The 16,624-nt window shown below is 40.0% G+C and overlaps 1 protein-coding gene across 1 annotated transcript; it reads right to left on the minus strand.

Annotated features, from left to right (window-relative positions):
• Positions 1 to 439: 439 nt before the first annotated feature.
• Positions 440 to 14,341, minus strand: LOC137759978 (zinc finger protein 709-like). Its single transcript, XM_068536815.1, has 4 exons — positions 14,224 to 14,341; positions 2,411 to 2,537; positions 2,146 to 2,206; positions 440 to 1,763 (listed from the first exon to the last, which is right to left on the minus strand). Exons 1-4 carry the CDS (start codon positions 14,224 to 14,226, stop codon positions 440 to 442), a joined length of 1,515 nt encoding a protein of 504 aa, XP_068392916.1. The 5' UTR covers positions 14,227 to 14,341.
• Between the last annotated feature and the right edge of the window lie 2,283 nt (positions 14,342 to 16,624).

Below are 16,624 nucleotides of genomic sequence, written 5' to 3' on the forward strand. Positions count from 1 at the left end.
TTTCATAAAGATCCTTAGTAAACACATATATTTATAAATTTTTATAACAAGTCTTTCATATTGAAGATTTTCTGAAACATTATTCTTGGATTACTTTCCAACAAGTTACCTCATGTTACTGACATTTATATTTGTTTCTCATGGGAGTTTTCACATATAAGTATGTGGGCCCACTGAAGTCTTTCCTAGGCTCTTTAAAAACTATACCTATTATCTAGTGAACCCTTTCATGCTTTTGCAAAGTAGAGAGATCAGAAAAGGTTTTCCCACATTTTTCATATTTACATGGTTTCTCTGTAGTATGCATGTGTCTCTGAATGCCTAAGACAGAAATGTAGGCTTTCCCGTGTTCCTACGTTCATAAGGCTTCTCTCCAGGGTGAGTTCTTTCATGCACTTGAACGTAAGTGGAAGCAAAAGTTTTCCCACATATTTTACAGTCATAGGGTTTTTCTAGTATGTGTTCTTTCATGTTTTTGAAGAGAACTGGAAAAACGAAATGCTTTAGAACATATTTTACACACACACGGTTTCTCACCAGTGTGAGTCCTTTCATGTGTTTGAAGAAAACTGGGAATAATAAATGCTTTCCCACATTCTACACATTTATATGGTTTCTCTCCAGTGTGCAGTCTCATGTGTCTTTGAATGCCTGAGAGAGATATGTAGGCTTTCCCACATTCCTTACATTTATAGGGTCTCTCTCCAGTGTGAATTCTTTCATGCACTTGAACATAGGTGGAACTGAAGGTTTTCCCACATATCTTACATTCATAGGGTTTTTCTCCAGTATGGGTTTTCTCATGTTTTCGAAGATATCTGGGAATACTAAATGCTTTAGAACATGTTTTACACATATACGGTTTCTCTCTAGTGTGAGTCCTTTCATGTGTGTGAAGAAAACTGGGAATAATAAATGCTTTCCCACATTCTTCACATTTATATGGTTTCTCTCCAGTGTGCAGTTTCATGTGCCTTCGAATGCCTGAGGAACAAACGAAGGCTTTCCCACATTCCTGACATTGATAGGGTTTCTGTCCAGTGTGAGCTCTTTCATGCACTTGAACATAAGTGGAAGCGAAAGATTTCCCACATACTTTACATTCATAGGGTTTTTCTCCAGTATGGGTTCTTTCATGTTCTCGAAGGGATCTGGGAATACTAAATGCTTTACAACACGTTTTACATACATATGGTTTCTCTCCACTGTGACTCCTTTCATATATTTGAAGAGAACTGGGGTTAATGAATGCTTCCTCACATTCCTTACATTCATAGGGTTTTTCTCCAGTGTGATCTCTTTCGTGTTTTTGGAAACCTTTTTGAGAACATAAACCTGTACCCCATTGCTTACATTCATAGGGCTTCTCTCTAGAGTGAATTATTTCATGTGTTTGGAAACCTTGAGGATTACTGAAACTTTTTCCACATTGCTGGAATTCATACAGTTTCTCTCCTGTGTGAGTTCTTTTGTGCCTCTGTAAGGAACTGTAATATTTGTAAACTTTCCCACATTCCTTACATTTATATGTATTATACAGTCCCTGATCATATTTTTTAAAATCTTGAGGTTTGTGTTCAATGTGACATTTCATGTGCCTATTAAGAGATGAATGATGCATGAAGACTTTTCCACATACACTGCATTCAAATGGTTTTAATCCAGGAGTTTTCTTGTCCTGATCGAGAGGTGGAATAAGGCTGAAGTTTCCTCCACATGGACTACGGTCTTTACGCTCAGAGAATCTCACTACCATATGATTTCTGAAAATGTGAGAAGCACATTATTAATGGTTTCTTAATCATTTTATATGTATTGCATTTATTAAAATTGATAGGAATAGTGTGGTTTTCTAATTTGTGTGAATTGTTAGGAATTGAATATACTGAATGCTCTGCAACAGGACTGCACCCTTTCTACTGAAGTGATATTCAAATACAGGGTTTATTAATACTGCTTGCAAGTGAATTATTTTGCAAATACTGCACATTTATATAACATTTAAGAAATACTTTTGAAAGAAACTTTCTAAGAATAACTAAATTAGAAGAAAGGGCTATTTGTTTTGTTTGCACGTTTTTAAAATTTCATAATATACCAGGATTCTCACGTGAGTCAATGCTTTCTATTGTCAGTGTGACTTACCTTGGTTTTCCCCCCTGGTTTTTGTACTGCTCTTCAATGTCATCATCATCCCATTTTGTTCCTAAAATGCAGACCCAGTAAAATAATTCCAAAGATAGGAAATTAAAGAAATATTATTTGACTCTATGTACATTGTTATCTGTGATCATGCCTGGTTTATATACCAACATCCTCCCTTCTCACATTACACAACTTAGAACAACATCAATGAGCAAGAAGCATTTGATCTCTACATGAGTAACTGATGGAAAGTCCCCATCCTTACCTACTGAGGCCAGGTTCCTAAAGGTTTCCTGCATCACATCTCTGTAGAGTTTCTTCTGTGTAGGATTCAGTAGAGCCCACTCCTCCAGGGTGAAGTTCACAGCCACATCCTCACAGGTCACTGAGTCCTAAAACATCCCAAGTATGTGTACAGTAGGATGAGTGACAGCACTGGACACCTATATTCCATTTATGGGAAGGTTATGTATGATTCTGGCCTTTCCAAACATTTACTCACCCTCTGTCCACACTTTCTTCCTCATTAATTTATCAGTACCATAAAGACATGAAAATTATTTACACATTTTTACTGTGATCACATTACATTTTATTTCTCTCTAGTGGCAGGGCCCAGAGAATACTGGGAAATGACAGAAATGCTATACAAATGAAACCAATATTATCATTTTAAGACCATCAATTCCTTATGAGAAAAATTCTTTCATTTCCTTCCTTATTACCCACCAATTCCAGCACTCCAAGAGACAAGGGGTCAAATCTCTGTGAGGTTTCAATGCATAAACCACTGTGAATAACTACAAGCTTTTTCTTCTCTTCCCATTACCAAGCATGAGAGTCCAGGAGGCCTCTGGCATGTAACATTTAACAAGGTCCAGCTAGTCACAGATCCTACAGTCCTCCAGGACATTAAAAGTGACAAGATGCAACTGGCTGAATGAAAATATTCTTGGGGAGAAGCACTGCTTTTGCCCTGTGTCATATGTATTACAGACTCAGTACCTCCTTTGTCTCTCTGTCCAATTTAATGGACTAGAAAGTTATTTGGAACATAGAGTTCAGACATGACAAAGAAGGCATGACAACTTAGACCACAAAATCTCTACACTCCTGTGCCTCAGGGCAGCTTCCTGCCAATTCTGGGAACACACAGGCATACACACTGAGATAATAATGTCAGAAGAGCCCATGTGGCACACCATGACAGTCGATCCTCGTCCCTGCTGACATTAAAAAACAATTTAAGGAGAGGAGAACAAGATGGCGGAGTGGAGGGACATGGAACTCACCTCCTCCTGTCAGTACATCTACATGTGGAACAATTTTTTTAGAATACCTATTGAAAGCTTCCAGAAGATCTCATATAACCAAAGCTGCAAGAAAGATCCCCACATAACTGGGTAGGATGAAGGGAGAAGAGAGAAGAGGAATTGAGATGGGACCTGCGCCGCTGGGAGGGAGCTGTGAAAGAGGAAAGGTCCCCTAAGCCAGGGAACCTCCTTCACCAGTTGGGAGGTCCACCAGGATAGATAGGGAGCTTCAAAGGCTGGAAAGGAGAGTGTGGCAGCTGGCCTGCAGCCTGGCAGGGTAGAGAGAGATCAGAACTGAAGGTCCTGGTAACGTGCCCACACTTCTCAGCCCAAGACATGTGCCTGCTGGTGTGTGCAATGACTGGGTGCAGAAACGTGGCTTCAGCGGACAGACCCGGGGAGAGGACTCAGTTTGGCTGCACAGAGACAGCCCACAGGGCCTGGACTGTGGCCTGGGTCGCAACTGGGGGCATGAGCACGATGGAGAGTGGGTCTGCCATAGGAGCCCCATTGTCAACACGGGCAGGAGGGGAACAGGTCTGCCATAGCAGCCTCACTGTCAGCATGCTCATAGCAGGGATCTAGCTGCAGTGGGTTCTTTGAACTTTGTGGGCCTGAACAAGCAGAGGCAGGGCTGAAATCTGAGCCAACTGCAGGCAGTCCTACTGCAGGTGCTGGGATGCAGCTCCAGGGGGTTCTCGTTCCAGCAGATTTTGGGACCAGGACTGCTTGTGCTTACCTGAGAGCCACCTCAGCCGATTATCTGCTGGCTCAGGGGACATGACTCTGTGGGTTTAAACACTGGTGGCCCTGTGCACACGTATACACGCCTAAGGAACCTCTAACCTGATTACCAGAGCCCCCAAGTGAAGGCGGCCATCAAGGGCAGTGCCAGCAGCAGTGATCTTTGTGGGTACGCACACCAGGTGGCAAGCAGCATCGCAGAATCACACATCCCACAGACATCTCCTGGGGATGAAGATGAAGTGGCTCCTTTCCCAGTGGGAGGGCTCCAGTGTCACCTACCTCACACCACAGTTTAGAACCGGATCTAGGAGCTTCTATTCCAACAACTAGAGAGCAGACCCTGCCCCCAACAGACCTGTGACAATCACAGAGCAAAGAGGAGGCCCCACCAAACATCCAGTGCAGTCTCTGATCACCACAAGGCCAAGCACACCAACAAGGGTGAGCAGAACCTGATGAGACACATGGCAAGCATACATACTAAAAACAGCCCTTGCACCATGAATATTGGACTCAAGCAGTCTACACAGGGACACTCCCACAAAACATCAGCCCTGCGAGACCACAGTAGACAACTGTTTCTCCTAAACTGACAGAGTCAGAGAAATATAAGAAAAATGAAAAAGCAGAAGAACTACTCCCAATTAAAAGAACAAGAGAAATCCCCTTAAAGAACAAACAATGAAACAGACCTCTCCAGTCTACCAGACCCCAAGTTCAAAAAGGAGGTAATAAAAATGCTGAGGGTATTAAGAAAGGCTACCAATAAAAATGTGGATCACTGCAACAAGGAACTAGAAACTATAAAGATGAGCCAATCAACATTAGACAACTCCATTGCCAATATGAATACTGAGTTAGACAATAAATACCAAACTTAATAATGCAGAACAACAAACAAGTGACCTGGAAGAAAGAATAACGGGAATCACCCAATCAGAACAGCAGACAGAAAAACAAATGAAAAATATGAAAGCAACATATGAGATGTATGGAACAATATAAAGCATGCCAATTTACGCATAATAGAATCCAAGAAGGAATAGAAAGAGAAAAGGGGATTGAAAAAGTATTGAATAAATTATGGCTGAAAACGTCCCAAACCTAAAGAAAGAAACAGATATCCAGGTACAGGAAGCACAAAGGGTCCCAAACAAGATGAACCCAAACAGACCTGCTCTAAAATATATCATAACTAAAATAGGAAGAAGTAAAGATAAAGAGAGGATTCTAACGGCAACAAGAGAAAACCAAAGAGTCAATCACAAGGGAATCCACATAAGGCTATCAGCTGATTTCTCTACAGAAGCTTTGCAGGGCAGAAGGAGTGGCAAGATACACTGAAAGTCCTGAAAGGTAAAAACCTGCAACCTAGGATACTCCACCCAGCAAGATTATCATTTAAAATAGAAGGAGAGATATAGAATTTCTCAGAAAAGAAAAAACTAAAAGCATACAGCAGTACTAAGCCTATCTTACAAGAAATATAGAAAGGTCCTCTCTAAATGGAAAAGCAAGAATCTATATGAATGGGAAAATCAAAATAGTGAAGGTAAATATATAAGAGGACTGAAGATCACTTAAATAAACCAGTACATAGATTTAAAAAGAATCAAAAGAATACTGTGAAAGCAATTATAACTATAAGGAACAGCAAAAGGGTAATAAACATGAAGATGTAAAATACGACATCAAAATCACAAAATGTGTGGGAGGGGGGAGTACGAATGTAGATCTTTTACAATGTGTTTGAGCTTATATGACTACCAGTCTAAAGCAAGTACATACATTTACGGGTTAACAAACTTGAAAACCAGGCTAACCACAAACCAAAAACAAACAATAGATTCACAAAAACCAAAATGAAAGAAACTCAAGCATAATACAAAGAAAACCATCAAACTACAAAGGGAAAAAGAAGAAGAAAGGAACAAATAAGAAATATAAAATCAACTGGAAAACAAGGTTTTAAATGTCAATAAATACATACTTATCAAAAACTACTTTATGTGCCAATGGAATAAATGCTCCAATCAAAAGACAGAGTGGTAAATTGGATAATAAAACAAGAACTTTCAATATGCTGCCTACAAGAGACCCAATTTACAGCAAAAGAAACATAAACATAGAAAGTAAGGGAATGGAAAAACATATTTCAAACAAATGGAAATTAAAAGAAAGCAGGGTTAGCAATACTCATATCAGACAAAATAGACTTTAAAACAAAAGCAATAAAGAAAGACAAAGAAGGACACTAGATAATGATAAAAGGATCTACAAGAAGAGGATATTGCACTCATTAACATACATGCACCAAATGTAGGAACATCTAAATACATAAAACAAATATGAGCAGACATAAAAGGAGAAATTGATGGGAATACAGTAATAGGAGAGTTTCACACCCCAGTGGCATCAATGGACAGATCTTCCAGACAGAAGATCAGTAAGGCAACAGAGATTCTGAATGACACAATAGAAGAGTTAGACTTAATAGCTATTTATAGGACACTACATCCAAAGAAACCAGAATACACATTCTTTTCAAGCACACATAGAACATTCTCTAGGATAAACCACACAGTAGAACAAAAAACAAGGCTCAACAAATTTAAGAGGACAGAAATTATTTCAAGCATCTTTTCTGACCACAACAGCATGAAACCAGAAATCAACCACAGAAAGAAAAGCGAGAAAAAAATGATTATATGGAGACTAAAAACAACATGTCCCTAAAAAAACCAATGGGTCAACAATGAAATCCAAGAGGAAATTAAAAATTACCTCAAGAAAAATGAAAATGAAAACACAACCATACATAATCTATGAGATGCAGCAAAAGCAATTCTATGAGGGAATTTCATAGCGATACAGGGCTTCTTTAAACAAAAACAATAAATCCCAAATAAATAACCTAACCTACCACTAAAAGGATTAGAAAAAGAACAACAAAACCTAAAGTCACAGAAAGAGGGAAATAATAAAGATCAGAGAGGAAGTAGATAGAGATTTTAAAAAAAAAAAACATTAGAGAAGTCCAATAAAACTGAGACCTGGTTTTTTGAAAAGATAAAAAAAAATCAACAACCCTCTAGGCAAGCTCACCAAAAAGAAAAGAGAGAGGACCCAAAGAAACAAAATGAGAAATGAAAGGGGAAAAACAACAACCAATACCACAGCAATACAAAAAAATCATAAGAGAATAGTATAAACAAGTATATGCCCACAAAATGGACAACCTAGAAGAAAGGTACAAGTTCCTAAAAATATACAGCCTACCCAAATTGAGTCAAGAAGAAAGAGATAATTTGAACAGACCAAGCGCTAGAAGCTAAATGGAAACTGTGCAAATCCCCTGGTGGTCCAGTGGTTAGGACTCAACACTTTCACTGCTGTGGCCTGGGTTCAACCTCTGGTCGGGGAACTAAGATCCTGCAAGCCATGTGGTGTGGCCAAAAATAAATAAATAAATTTAATTTAATTTTAAAAAATTGAAGCTGCAATATAAAAACAAAAACAAAAAACTCCCTGCAAACAAAAGTCCAGGACCAGAGAGCTTCCCTGGAGAATTCTACCAAACATACAAAGAAGAACTTATACTGATCCTTATCAAACTATTACAAAAGACTGAAGAGGCGGGTACACTCCCAAAGTCATTCTATGAAGCAACCATCACCCTGATGCCAAAACCAAAGACACTACACAAAAAAGAAAATTACTGGCCAATATCTTTGATGACTACAGATGCAAAAATCCTCAACAAAATGTGATCAAATCAAATCCAAGTACACACAGAAAGGATCATACAACATGATCAAGTTGGATTCATCCCAGGCTCACAAGGATGGTTCAACACACACAAATCAATCAATGTGATACATGACATCAACAAAAGAAAAGACAAAAACCACATGATCATCTCAACAGGTGAAGACAAAGTATCTGATAAAATTTAACATGCATTCATGATAAAAACTCTCACCAAAGTGGTTATAGAAAGAACATATCTCAACATAATAAAAGCCATTTTTGGCAAACCCACAGCCAACGTAACACTCAATGGTGAAAAGCTGAAAGCATTCGCAGTAAATTCTGGAACGAGACAAGGATGCCCACTTCCACCACTTCTACTCAACAGAGTATTGGAAGTCCTAGCCACAGCAATCACAGAAGAAAAAGAAATGAAATCCAAATCAGAAGGGAAAAAGTAAAATTGTCATTATATGAAGATGACATGATACTCCATATAAAAACCCTGAAGACTCCACACAAAAACTACTAGAACTGACAAATGAATTCAGCAAGGCAGCAGAATATGAGATAAATATACAGAAATCTGTTGCATTTCTTTACACCAAAAAAGAAATATAAAAAAGAGAAAGTAAAGAAACAATCCCATTTAAAATCACATCAGGGACTTCCCTGGTGGCGCAGTGGTTAAGAATTCGTCTGCCAATGCAGGGCACACATGTTCAAACTCTGGTCCGGGAAGATCCCACATGCTGCAGAGCAACTAAGCCTGTGTGCCACAGCTACTGAGCCTGCACGCCACAACTACTGAGCCCACATGCACAACCTCTGAAGCCCACATGCCTAGAGCCTGGGCTCCGCAACAAGAGAAGCCATCGCAATGAGAAGCCCACACACTGCAACGAAGAGTAGCCCCCACTCGCCACAACTAGAGAAAGCCTGTGCAGCAACGAAGACCCAACACAGCCAAAAATAAATAAATAATAAATAAATTTATTTTAAAAAAAATTACATCAAGACATCCTTGGTGGTGCAGTGGTTAAGAATCCACCTGCCAACGCAGGGGACACAGGTTTGATCCCTTGCCTGGGAAGACCTCACATGCCACAGAGCAACTAAGCCCGTGCGCCAAAACTACTAAGCCTGCACTCTAGAGCCTGTGAGCCACAACTACTGAACCCGCATGCCACAACTACTGAAGCCCACTCGCCTAGAGCCTGTGCTCCGCAACAAGAGAAGCCACCACAATGAGAAGCCCATGCACTGCAACTGAGAGTAGCCCCTGCTCACCGCAACTAGAGAAAGCCCGCGCGCAGCAACAAAGACCCAATGCAGCCAAAAATAAATAAATTAATTAATTAAAAAATAAATTAAAAAAATAAAATAAAATCACATCAAAAAAAAATGAAATACCTAGGAATATGCCTAACCAAGGAGGTGAAAGACTTATATGCTGAGAACTATAAAATATTGATAAAGGAAACCAAAGATGATTCAAGGAAATGGAAAGATATCCTATGTTCTAGGATTGAAAGAATTAATATTGTTAAAATGGCCACACTACCCAAAGCAATCTACAGATTTAATGCAATCCCCATCAAATTACTCATGACATTTTTCAAAGAACTAGAACAAATAATCCTAAAATTTATATGGAACTGTAAAAGACCCAGAATTATCAAAGCAATTCTGAGGAAAAAGAACAAAGTTGGAGTAATAACTCTCCCAGCCTTCAGACAATACTACAAAGCTACAGTAATTAAAACAGTGTGGTAATGAACAAAAACAGACATAGAGATCAATGCAACAAAATAGAGAGCCCAGAAATAAACTCACACACCTATGATCAATTAATCTTTGACAAAGGAGGGAAGAATAAACAATGGAGAAAAGATATTCTCCTCAGCAAGTGGTGTTGGGAAAACAGGACAGCCCCATGTAAATCAATGAAGTTAGAACATTCCCACATACCATACACAAAAATAAACTCAAAATGGCTTAAAGACTTAAATATAACACCTAATACCATAAAACCCCTAGAAGAAAATATAGGCAAAACATTCTTTTGCATAAATTGTAGCAGTGTTTTCTCAGGTAAAGCTACTGAGGCAATAGAAATAAAAGCAAAAATAAACAAATGGGACCTAATCAAACTTATGAGCTTTTGCACAGCAAAGGAAACCATACACAAAACAAGAAGACAACCTATGGACTGGAAGAAAATATTTGCAAAGGATGTGAGTGACAAGGGCTTAATTTCTAAAATATACAAACAGGGCTTCCCTGGTGGCGCAGTGGTTAAGAATCTGCCTGACAATGCAGGGGAAACAGGTTCAAGCCCTGGTCCAGGAAGATCCTACATGCCACGGAGCAATTAAGCCCGTGGGCCACAACTACTGAGCCTGCGCTCTAGAGCCGGTGAGCCACAATTACTGAGTCCATGTGCCACAACTACTGAAGCCCGTGCACATAGAGCCCGTGCTCTGCAACAAAGAGAAGCCACCGCAATAAGAAGCCCGTGCACCGCAACTAGAAAAAAGCCCACACACAGCAACGAAGACCCAACGCAGCCATAAATTAATTAATTATTTATTTATTTATTTACTTATTTTTTAAAAAGGGACCTAAATAGACATTCCTCCAAAGAAGACATACAGATGACCAACAGGCACATGAAAAGATGCTCAACATCACAAATTATTAGTGAAATGCAAATCAAAACTACACTGAGGTAACAACTCACACCAGTCAGAATGGGCATCATCAGTCTACAAATAATAAATGCTGGAGAAGATGTGGAGAAAAGGGAACCCTCCTACACTGTTGGTAGGAATGTAAATTGGTGCAGTATGCAGGTTCCTTAAAAAACTAAAAAGAGTTACCATATGATCCAGCAATCCCATTCCTGGGCTTACATCAGCAAAAGAGGAAAGCTCTAATTCGAAAAGATACATGCATCCCAATGTTCACAGCGGCACAATTTACAACAGCCAAGACATGGAAACAACCTATGTGTCTATCAACAAATGAACGGATTCCAAAGATGTGGTTTATATATGCAATGTATTATTACTAGGCCATAAAAAAGAAGGAAATAATGCCATTTGCAGCAACATGGATGGACCTAGACATTATTAGACTAAGTAAATCAAACATTGATAGACAAATATATGATATCTCTTATATGTGGAATCTAAAAAAGAGTACAAATGAACTTATTTACAAAACAGACAGGCTCACAGACATAGAAAACAAACTTATGGTTACCAAAAGGGATAAATGGGAAGTATGGGATTAACACATGCAGTTTACTACATATTAAATAGATAAACAACAAGGATTTGCGTATAGTATAAGGGATTTATAAATTGACAAAAAAAATTTAAGAGCTGCAGATTGTAAGGGAGCTCACTGAAGTCCATGATGTTTTCATGGTGAATATTCCCATGATTATAAAATAAATAAACCTGTCCACAGTGTTTTCCTCCCAAAGAACATAAAATCACTATCCTCTAATCAGAAGGAAGTCCTCTGTGACCAGCCACTGTAGAGGTGTCCTTCCTTCCTCTGCCATTGTCAAGCTCCTCTAGGGAGAAAAGGAACATGCAGTTCAACCCCTAAGCATAAGAATCCCTTAGCTGAAGACAGCACACACTGCCAGTAGGCTATAAAAGGGTATATTCCTCCATAATTGAGGTCTCTGGCGAGTGTAAGGCAGGTCTCTCAAGCAGGCGTGAAATAGCCTGAGAGAGCAAGGAAATGTGTGTGGACTTTTTTATTTTGGTTTTGTGGTGGGATACAGTGAGAGTTTACACACAAGGGCAGAGCATGTGTGGATTCAATCTTTTCCTGCGCCAAAGGTAGGAGCAAAGCCTTTCTCACTGTCTTGGATACACGTGGGTCACAAGGGGAAGAAGGAGGAATGAGGCTCTAAAGCTGTCCACAGTCAACTGTCAAAAAATTGGAGTCAGAAGCTTCTACTTCCGGCTCTGGCATTTAATAACTTAGAAGCTATCATTCCCAACCTCGCAAGAAAAAAGCAAAATAACTTGAAATAAACTTCTCTTCTTAGATTCTTCACAGCATTTAGGTCACAGGGCAACCCACGATCTTTAAAATTGGGAAAGAGAAAATAAATACAACATTATTAATATTCCCCAAATATTCTGTTCTTACCATGGCCTGTCAAAAAATTCTATTTCAGCAGAGTTTAATGGAAACACAAAAAAGACAGAACAATATCCATGAACCCTAACATAAACTGTCTTAAAAAGAAGATTTATAACCATCATGGGATTACGAAAGGAAAAGACAGAAAAGAACAGAAGAAATTAGTGTAGTAACAATCATTGAGATTTTCCTAAAATTAATGACACACGACACACTGTAGATCCAGGAAGCTCAGAGGACACTAAACACATAAACAATAAAAATGGACAACCAAGTAGCTCGTATTCAAACTAGACAAAAACCAAAGACAAGGTGAATATATATGGAAAGAGGCCAGAGGGGAAAACACCTTAGTTATACAGAAACAAAGATTAGAATTAAATCAGACTTCTTTTCAGAAACCACGCAAGAAATAAAAGAGTGGAGTGAAATATTTAACGTTTCGTAACAAAAAACAACTCTCCTAGAATTTTGTGTCAAGCGAAATTATCTTCCAGGAATAAAGGAGGAATAAAGACTTTCTCAGAAAAAAATTGAGACTTTGTCTTAATAGACCTACTGTGAAAGAAATGTTCAGAGACTCATCAGAAAGAATGTAAATGATGAAGATGTAGGATTAGAAAAACAATATATGAAGGTAAAATATCTACTGTAATTCTTATAATTAATATGGCAGATAACCACTTTGTTTCAAATATGAACAAGAATGTATTTGGCAATTATAAATTTACGGATAAGTGAAATAAATGAGAGCCATGTGACAAGGGACCAGAGATGGGGGAAGTGGGAACAACTTCGTATGAGGTTACCTGCATGCCCAATGAAGTAGTATGGTGGACTTGACAAATGATGTGGCTTAGTTGTAAGTGTATACTGAAAACTCAAGGGCAAGCACTAAAAAAGTGAAAAAATATGTGTAATTGATATACTAACAGAGGATTAAGAAAAACAATCAGGTAAAATGCTCAATTAAAGCCAGAGACGGCAGAAAAAGTGGGAAGACAAAAAGAAACAAAGTACAAGGGTAACAAATAAAAACAATAAAAGGTGTGGTAGGTATTAATCCAACTGTATTAGCCACCACTTTAATCAAGGTCCCAATACAACTGAAAGACTACAGTAATGACAGATTTTTTAAATCACACTTAATCGTATGTTGTCCACAAGAAATCCACTTTAAACCTAAAGACACAGACAGACGAATGTTAAAAGGATGACGAAAAATGTCCTATGACAAAGCCAGAGAGGGACAAGGCCGACAGATCAACCAGGAAAGCTTCCAAAGAGGACCACCACCGGCAGGATTTCGGATAGGATGTCTGTGCCCAGAAAAGATCCTGAGGGAGAGGCATGAGGATTCAAACGGTAGTTCCACGTAGTTATTCATGGCTGTCCTCTCATGTCAAATATCCACAACGAATATAAATCTATAAAAAGGGGTCATCCATGACGCTGTGGGGAAAAAAAAATTAAAACAAAAAAAAATTGGCTCTGCTTGAAATGCACCACGGAAGACAAATAGTTGATAATGATGCTGTGAATCGAAGAGGAGAAGCTGGAGTTTTAGAATTCGGGAAGGAATCTGGAAATTGAGGCATTTATTGCCACTCTAGGAAGAGCTAGGCTAGAGGGACAGGGTCGTGGATTTGAGACCCTGCTCCCCAACCATTTGGAAAACTCTGGAGAAAACGGGTCCCGCCCTGAGGAGAAAGGAGGGACTGGGGACCCCACACAGCTCCTCATACACAGGTACCCCGGGGACCGAGTCAGTATTGTTCCCTGATGACCCTCCTCGTGGTCACCGCACATGCTGGGGGAGACGCGGGGCTGCGGGCGCAGAGCTGCCCAGAGAGGCTAGGGGCCGGGGCCGAAGTCGTGGCGCGCAGTGACCGGACAGGACGCCCGGGGTCCCGACTGCAGGCCCCGCCCCCACGCTGCGAGCCGGAGGGAATGAGGTCCCAGTGGCTGTCCAAGTGGACACGGGTCCGCAGACTCCGGAGTTGAACGCGGGGAGGCCCGGGTCCCGCCTCGGCCTGTTCCCCGCTGGTTCCCACCAATTTCTCCGCTCCGTCTCCACACGCCGGGGAGGCACACTCACCATATCCAGCTTTTCTGGGTCTCCCCGAGTCCCTCCTACGCCTCCCACGACCAGTGCAGAAACGACTGGGACCGTAAAGGGCTGGGAACGCCTGATATCCTCCGTGGGATGTCGGAGTCCGTGGCGACTTTCTTGCTGGTGCTGTGCGTCGCCCCGCCCACCTCCACCAGCGGCACCCCTGATTGGACAGTTCGCAAGTCCCGCCACTTCGTGTCTCAGTGACTGCAGAGCAGGAGAGCTGGGCTCCGCCCAAACATCTTCGCCTCTAGGTGGTAACCTGACCAGCCAGCTCCATTTGCATTTAAACAGAAAGTTTTCCTGGCCTGAGGCTGCCTATGGTGTTTTCACCCAGCTTTTTGTGAAAGTGTGGGCTCAGGTGTGCGCCGGGAATTCCCGATTCAGTCTCAGGTTGGAGAAATATAGAGCAAGAGGATGGCCCAGGCCAGGTCTGCTTGTAACAAATGGGCCATCTGTCCTCTGCAGGTCAAGAGCTTGGCGTAAGGCTGCGGCGAACCACTCATGGAACTATGACCCTTGTTTAGAATGTCAACCATAAGGACCACCGATTATATAGAGGCAAAATGGTAGTCTATTGGGGGATCTTAGAATTGCAATTCAGGGGTAACAGATTCTGGAGAGACCCAGAATGGTGTCCCACCCGAGGAAAATGGGTAAAAGTTTTTCTAGGAAAAAGGGGGTTGTTCATTCAGGCTTACAAAACTTCTTTACCAAGAATTTGGATTGGAGGGTAAAATTCGTCTATACATACCATTGGGTTACAGAACACATCTCATCCGTTACTAGGGAAAGGTATGTTTTCTTTAGTCCAGAATAAGTCCATTTATCATCATCATCATCATTATTTGGCAACTCAGCAACTATTCAGCCATTTTATTTAGAGAGCTCAGCAAAATTCCAACACGAGAAGCAAAGATGGGGGTCCTTTGGTCACATCTCACTCATTCCTGACACAGTTCTTTTCACAAGAAACACACTTAAGTGTGACCTCACCGTCTGTAACAGAGTCTGGTCCATTTTAGTCTTTGATCTTAGCAAGCACTGAGATTTCCCTCATCCCTTTCCCACCCCCACTCTTTTGTTACTTAAAGTAAAGAATCCCAGAACACTTGGCCCTGGTGAGAAATTTGAAGCCCGCAGTCCTAGCTGGGCGCAAGGACTCTGCTCAGTCTAACCACAGGGTGTGAGATGTGTTCATTAAGTTCTCATGTCTACATTTACACTGAAAGGAAATTTATTTTACATCAGTTTTTGCTTCAAACCCTACTGAACTTTGAAATATAAATGACTATGACATCCCTAAGGCAATTGATTCCTATTATCTCTGTTACAAGAAAAACAATAAATCATCCTGTAAACTTGGGATTCATCTGGAAACTCTTCCCCCACAGCTTTCTTGAGGTATCATTGACTAACAAAATTGTCTATCCTTCTGTTACTACCACAATATCTTGATTACCTTTGTTTAGTACAAAGTTTTGAAATCAAGAAATGTTAATCCTACAATTTTTTTTTCTTTTTCAGGAATGGTGTGGCTATTCTGGTTTCCTTACAATTCCCTATAAATTTATGAAACAGATTGCCAATCAAATTACTGTTCGGATTATGATTATTGAATCTTAGATCATTTTGCAGAGAAGTGCCATTTCAACAACGTTAAGTCTTCTGATCCGTGAAACTGGGATGTTTTCCCATTTGTTTATACATTAATTAATTTCTTTCAAACGTGTTTGTAGTTTTCAGAGTATTTGTTTTATACTTCTTTTATTATATTTATTCCTGTTTTATTGCCTTTGATTCTATTGTAAATACATTTCTGAATTTCATTATCAGAATGTTCATTCAAGTGTATAAAAATACAGTTGTTTTTATTTTGATCTTGTATCATACAACCTTGTTAAATTCAATGACTTGTTCCTATAGTTTTTTTAGCAGACCCTAGAGTTTATTATATATAAGATACCTGACTGGAAGCAGAGACAGTTTTACATCTTCCTAACCAATATGCACGCATTTTAATCCTTTTCTTGCTTAATGGTTCTTGGCTAAAATCTCCAATAAACTGTCAAACAGAAGTGACAAGAGTAGACCTCTTTTGTTAGTTATGGCTGGGGGTAAGCATTCACTCTTTCACCATTAAATATAATATTAGCTGTGGGTTTTCCATAGATGCTCAATATGAAGTTAGGACATTTCCTTCTATTTTATTTTTTTATTTTTGGCCGCGTTGGGTCTTCGTTGCTGTGCGAGGGCTTTCTCTAGTTGCCGTGAGCGAGGGCTACTCTTTGTTGCGGTGCGTGGGCTTCTCATTGCCATGGCTTCTCTTGTTGTGGAGCACGGGCTCTAGGTACCCGGGCTTCAGTAGTTGTGGTATGTGGGCTCA

The sequence above is a fragment of the Eschrichtius robustus genome, chromosome 2, assembly GCF_028021215.1.
Source record: "Eschrichtius robustus isolate mEscRob2 chromosome 2, mEscRob2.pri, whole genome shotgun sequence".
NCBI classification, from domain to species: Eukaryota; Metazoa; Chordata; class Mammalia; order Artiodactyla; family Eschrichtiidae; genus Eschrichtius; species Eschrichtius robustus.